This window comes from Dermochelys coriacea, chromosome 8 (genome assembly GCF_009764565.3).
Source record: "Dermochelys coriacea isolate rDerCor1 chromosome 8, rDerCor1.pri.v4, whole genome shotgun sequence".
In the NCBI taxonomy this organism is placed as follows: Eukaryota; Metazoa; Chordata; order Testudines; family Dermochelyidae; genus Dermochelys; species Dermochelys coriacea.
The window spans coordinates 99,380,768-99,386,841 of record NC_050075.1 but is presented as its reverse complement, the minus strand read 5'-3'; the positions used below and the strand labels follow the sequence as shown (position 1 = coordinate 99,386,841).

At 53.2% G+C, this 6,074-nt stretch overlaps 1 protein-coding gene across 1 annotated transcript; it reads right to left on the bottom strand.

Annotated features, from left to right (window-relative positions):
* Window positions 1-433: 433 nt before the first annotated feature.
* DMRTA2 (DMRT like family A2) lies at window positions 434-5,564 on the bottom strand. Its single transcript, XM_038413761.2, has 2 exons — window positions 4,015-5,564; window positions 434-2,960 (listed from the first exon to the last, which is right to left on the bottom strand). Exons 1-2 carry the CDS (start codon window positions 4,505-4,507, stop codon window positions 2,083-2,085), a joined length of 1,371 nt encoding a protein of 456 aa, XP_038269689.1. The 5' UTR covers window positions 4,508-5,564; the 3' UTR covers window positions 434-2,082.
* Between the last annotated feature and the right edge of the window lie 510 nt (window positions 5,565-6,074).

Below are 6,074 nucleotides of genomic sequence, written 5' to 3'. Positions count from 1 at the left end.
TTCAGTAACCATGAAGACACACATTTCGTCTCATACACACCAATATATTAACTGGTTTAGAGGAACAGCACTGTCAGTTTCAAGCCAATGTTTACACAGTTATATTTGAAGTGAGAAAGTAAACAGTCCAGCTGTGCCACAGAACAGTTTGGTGGGATTAGGTTTCCATACCAACCAACTTTAGGAGCTTTTACAGTCTTAATTCAACCATGCACTAAACTTGTTCTTTGTGAGTAATAGTTTTCCTGGGCCAAACGCTCCCAGGACAGATAAGAAAATTCCCTCCACCCTCCCCAATCACTTTTTTTTTAGAGGGTGGGGGCATTGTCCGAAGCTATTGCTGAGCTCATTCTTATATTCAGTGAAAGAAGAAAAATAGCATATTTCTTCTATTTTCTTTGAAGAATAATTGGACGCTATGTTGCCAATAGAAAAGGAGTACTTGTGGCACCTTAGAGACTAACAAATTTATTAGAGCATAAGCTTTCGTGAGCTACAGCTCACTTCATCGGATGCGATTGACAATAGTGCCGTTCGTGCACCCTTCCTTCTGAAATTAATGGGCGTTTTAGGACATCAGGATCGGTCCCGATATTAAATTAATTAGAGGGTTGCTTTTTTAAACTCCACAAGCTGATTTCGTTCCGCCCGATTTGATTCCGTAACAGAGTTTTGCTATTTAAACAACCTGTCTTTAATAATATTTATTATTTGCCGTTTCTTATCTTGATCATATATAAGCAATTGAAATCTGCAGTGCAATCATCAAATGAAAAGAAATGGTTCCCCTTTCATCGCTGCAGTCGCAGGATGATCCAGCATCTATATGCAACAACGAACACAATTATTTTAACAACACTCTTTGCCTTTCCCTGGGATAATGTCAGATTGTCTAGATACGAGGAAGAAATCAGCAAGCTCCAAACTGGAAAATCCCCTAAAAATGCACTTGAGAATTTTTTTCCTAAACAAATAAAAAATGAAGAATTAGAAATACAATGATTTAACATTTTGATGGACAAGTAAATCTCTGTATGCTGCGGGTGGTTGTTTCGGTGTGTGTGTGTGTTTTTAAATGTATAGATGCTCATCAGATTGTCTGCTTCAACCATGACATAAAATTTAATAAACATGTTCAGAAAGTTCCTAAATTATTTGCATTAATCTGCCTTAAATATTGACTTTACTTGTTTGCCAAAACATTGTTCCATAAAATATCACTGGTCATTTGTAAGACTGATTTTTAATAGAAAATAACATTTATTTCTAGTATTTCTACGAAATGGAAACACAGAAAGTAATTATTAGAAACGGCAAGAAGTTTGTTACATTGGAACCAGAAAGAAATTTTCTTGCGGATCACAAACGAAGAGGCTCATTATTAAACCGTTATACAGCATTGGCGGCTGGGTCCTACGGACAGTTACAAATATATCTACTTTCCAATGTTATATACAGATTATAACATTTCTTGGAAGGGGTGGGCGGGAAGGCTTTTCAATTTTACAATATATTTACTCTATATGCCTGGTAAGTATTACAATGAGAGCTGTCTAACCTTGAGCTTTAATACCAAGTTCACCTACAGGTTACATTAATAACTTAGATTTCCATTTTATAACATTATACACTTGCTAGTATACATATATATATATATATATATTATATATATATATATACCTCACAATTCACCAAGGATATCCATGCTTATGGCCATAAGCAACAAAGAGAGTGACAAACATCTCAACAATGAAAGTGCACCTTTATAACCTTTTTTTTTTTTTTTTGTAATACACCTATTATTTGTCAGCTTTGCCCCACACTCCGTTCCGTGCAGCAGGAGTCTGCGCCCTGCTCTACAATGGAGTGGGCTGGAAGGAGAAAGGGAGCGAATCAATCGGTGTCCATATCGTCCCCTCTCTTTCTCTCGCTCTCTATTTATATCTTCAGAGAGTCCCTTGGGGTGCAAGGGGTGAGCTGTGATGTGGCAGCTGCCAAGAGACGCAAGGAGGGAGCCTGGCCTTGGCGTCAGCGCTGTGCCCGCGGCCGGCCGGGCGCTGCTCCCGCAGCAGGGGGCTCAGTCTATTGCTTCTCGGGGGTGTTGTTGACCATGGGCCCGTAGAGGCCGCTGGAGTAGACCTGCTCCTTGTGCACGGCGGAGCGGTCCCGCATGAGGTCGCTGAAGGCGTAGTCCATGGGCGGCCGGAAGCCCAGCGTGGGCATGAGGCCGGCGGTGGAGTAGGGGGCCATGAAGGCCAGTCCCCGGCTGTGCGCCGAGTAGGCCAGGCGCAGCGGGTTGAGGCCCAGGTGGGTGCCCAGCGGGTAGGCGCTGGCCTCGGCGCCGAAGTGGCTGGCGTTGGGCTGCAGGGGCGAGAAGGCGGAGCGGCTGCCCAGCGTGCCGATGGCCGGGCTCATGGTGCCGGCGATGAAGGGCCGGTGGTGGGCGGCGACGGCGGCCGCGGCGGCCGGGCTGGGCTGCAAGGTGCCGTCCCGGGCCCAGCTCTCCTCGGGCCCCTTGTCCGGGCCGCGGTTGTTGAGGATCTGCTCGATGGCCTGCACCACGTCCCCGCCGCAGCCCTGCAGCACCAGCTCCAGCACGCTGCGCCGGTGCGCCGGGAAGACCCGCGTCAGGATGTCGATGGGAGTCCGCTGGCGGCCGCTGGCCGAGGGCGACGGGTCCTGCTCGTCCTTCTCGGCCTCCGAGCCCGAGTCGGAGCCCAGCGGGCTGATGGAGCCCGGGCTCTCCTCGCCCTCCTTCGGCCCCTTGGAGACGGGCGAGCTCAGGAGGGACTCGCCGTCCCCGTTCTCCGAGCCCGAGCCGTGGCGAGCTTCTGGGGAAGAGGTGCCCGGCACCGACTCCCCATCCGGAGACAGGGGCTTCCCGCCCGCCTGCTGCGGGGTCACAGCCCGGCTGGGCAGCAGCGTCTTGGGGAACAGGTCGAACTTCTGCAGCTTGGAGTCTGCAAGGGAAAGCAAGGAGCCCAGTGAGTGCAGCGGCCGGAGCCCGGCCCGGCGCCGCCTGGCCCCGCAGCCCCACAGAGCAGCGGCCCGCGGGGAGCCTCTTGGGCCTAGGGAGAAAAGGCCGGGAACAAACGCAGATACAGCACTGGCCATAGAGACAAGAGGGCCCCAGCAGCTCGAGGTTGGGTCCCCAGGCCCCTTTCCACCCATCCTCAGCCCCTTGGATTTCTGCCACCGGAGATACTTGGAGGCACTTAGTATTTATTCATTTGTTGACACAGTTTTGTGTCTCAGGACACAGAGAGTGGGGACCCGCTTCCTGCCCTGCGGGGCTGCGGCTTGCACTCTGGCTTGGATTCAGTCCCTCCCCAGAGGACAACTTTCCTTCCAGCCCCCAAGCCTGAAGCAAGGAGATGCCCTCTCTGGCCTTGGACTCAAGATTGAAATCAATCACTCAATCACCTAGTGTGGGTTTTCCATCAGCTGCCTCCCCCATCCGTATAAATCAGAGAGGGTGACATGATTAGGCCAGGAAGGATGAATGGATAAATAGGTGTATGGGATGAATGGATAGAGGGTGTGGGGGGGGGGATAGTTAGACAGATGGGGCCTGTGAGGAGGGGTAGATTGATATAGGGATGGTTGGTTGGATGGATAGATGTGTATGGAGAGGAAGGGAGGGATAGAGGGGGTGTATGGGGATCAGCAGATGGGGTGTATGGAGAGGGAGCCATAGTACAGTATAGGGATAGACAGATGGGATATATGTAGATGGATAGACAGATAGTTGGGGTATATAATGGGATGGGTGGATGGGGTGAATGGAGATAGATTCGATGGTGTTTATGGGGATGGATGATGAATACATGGGGGGGGTGTATAGGGATAGACAGATGGGATGTATGTAGCTGGATAGACAGATAGATGGTGTTTATGGGGATGGATGATGGATAGATGGGGGAGTATGGGGATAGCCAGATAGATGGGGTGTACAGGGGTAGATAGATAGATAGTCCCTGTAGCAGCCTGTCCTGGAGGGGGTCGCTCCCTTACCCGAGCCCCCAGCGCCTCCCTCGCTGCTGGCCCCGCTGCAGACGGAGCCGAAGACCTCATAGGCTGGCCGGGGCGGGATGATGCCGTTGGCCGCGGCCAGGGCCAGGCCCTCGGCGGTGCCGTAGAGCAGCTGGAGCTCGCGGGCCTCGTTCTCCTCCTGCGCCTGCTGGCGGCGCAGCGCCACCTGCGCGGCCATGACGCGCTGGCGCTCGGCGATCAGGGTGCACTTGGCGCACATGCAGTCCTTCCAGCGGCAGTAGCGCTTGTGGCCCTTCAGCGCCGACACCACCCCGTGGTTCCGGCACCGGGCGCACTTGGGCGTGCGCGGGAACTTCTCGGCCGCCCGCAGCAGCAGCGGGGGGCCCCGCAGGAGGCTGCCGGCCACGCTCACCGGCAAGCTTGCGGCCGCGGCCGCAGCCGCGGCCGCCACCGAGCTGGGGGGCACCGAAGGGGGCGCCGAGGGGACGCTGGGCATTTCCGATCTCAGCTCCATCCTGGCCACGGGAAGAACCCAGAAACAAGCAAAGCTGCCCCAAAGCAGTGGCCCCTCCGAGGGAATCCCTTCAATACCCACCAAGACCTGGGCGCTACAAACACCCGGAGCTCTCCAGTAAACCCCCGGGGCGGGCACTATAAGCACCTGGATCCCTGTAATACCTGCCTAGACGCCGGCACGACAAACACCCGGATCTCTAGCAAAAGCGGGTATCGGTTAAGTCGCCCTCGCTCCCCAGCCCTGTCAGGGGGTGAAATGCCGCTCAAACGAACTCCCCCCACCACCACCACCACACACACACACTCCGCCTTTCTCTCGTCCAGTCCCCCAAGAGCAAACTGCAGTCCTTGGAGAAACCGCCTTCTCGCTGCGGAGAGAGTTAAAACCCCTTGGCTCCGTTATTGTCCATGCATCCCTGGCAGGGCGCTGCCAAGCCCATGTCAGAGGGCGCAAGACGCCAGGCTAGAGAGAGTTCCCTTGCTCACACTGGTCCGATTCCCTGCCGCCAGGTCAAACCCGAGTCCCTTTAATTTTAGTTTATTTAAATAAAAAAAAAAGTTTTACCAATCACGTTTCCCCCTGCAGTGATCCACTGACACCTTTAAAAACAGCAACCACCATTACCAGCCACCGGGACTGAGTCAGGCAGACCAATGCCTCCTGCCCCCCGGCCAACAACGCCAACGGGGCCAAGGATCGAAGAGAAACCAACCCTGTCACGAACTGAAAAGTCCTCTGCAAAAAACAAAACCCCAACAACCACCACCCAAGTTAGCTCTGCCCCTTGAACGTGATTTTCCCCAGCGACCGCGCAGGTCAACGGCACCACTCACCCAGCAGAGCCGCCTAAATCAAATACACAGCCGAAAACACAGCCCGCCAACCCCCGAGCCCTAGCGCTCCCAGGACTCGGGCAGCTGCAACTTCAAACTTCCCCCGGCACGCAGCGAAAGAGCCTCACCCTCCCTCTCTAGTCATCTCCCCTCCTGCCCCCCGGGGAACGCCAGCCGCAGATCTCCAGCGCCCAGCCCCACTCCGGTCCCCCCGCACTCAGCTCAAGTTCGCATGGGCGAGAGTTGGCAGGAGATAGGGATCTTCGCCGCGGCGCCCGCGATCACTTGCTCTATTGTTGCTCCTGACGTCCGCCATTAGACAACATTTGACAACAATGTGGCGCCTGCCATTGCCAGGGGAGGAACGAGCCCTTTTGATTGGCCACTGGCTTGTCTACAGTGTCCGCCCAAAGCTGCCCTCAAATAAACTGGGCTTTAAGGAAACTAGGAGGGTCCTGCTAAGTGAGTTGCATTGAAAAAACCATGACAAATAGTTTCCATTTAAGTGTGTGTGTGTATGTGTGTGTGAAATTTGTCTGATTTCTCACTGCCTGGTAGTTTTTAAATCCACTTAAAACAGTAGTTTGCCTGGCCAATTGTTTGTGTGGTTTGCACTTCAGATTTTCCACTGTGTCATTTGTCAAAGGTGGGGGGGGGAGGTGCAATATATCATGCAAAGTGACAATTCAATTTAAGGTGCCCCCTCTCCCCGCGGCGATTTTGTTGTATAG

Excerpts from the sequence above, each read along its gene's own strand:
- DMRTA2 (XM_038413761.2), bottom strand. The coding sequence starts at position 4,507 with ATGGAGCTGAGATCGGAAATGCCCAGCGTCCCCTCGGCGCCCCCTTCG. Across the intron at positions 2,961-4,014 it reads GGGAGGCGCTGGGGGCTCGG|ACTCCAAGCTGCAGAAGTTC; the intron begins GTAAGGGAGCGA and ends TTTCCCTTGCAG.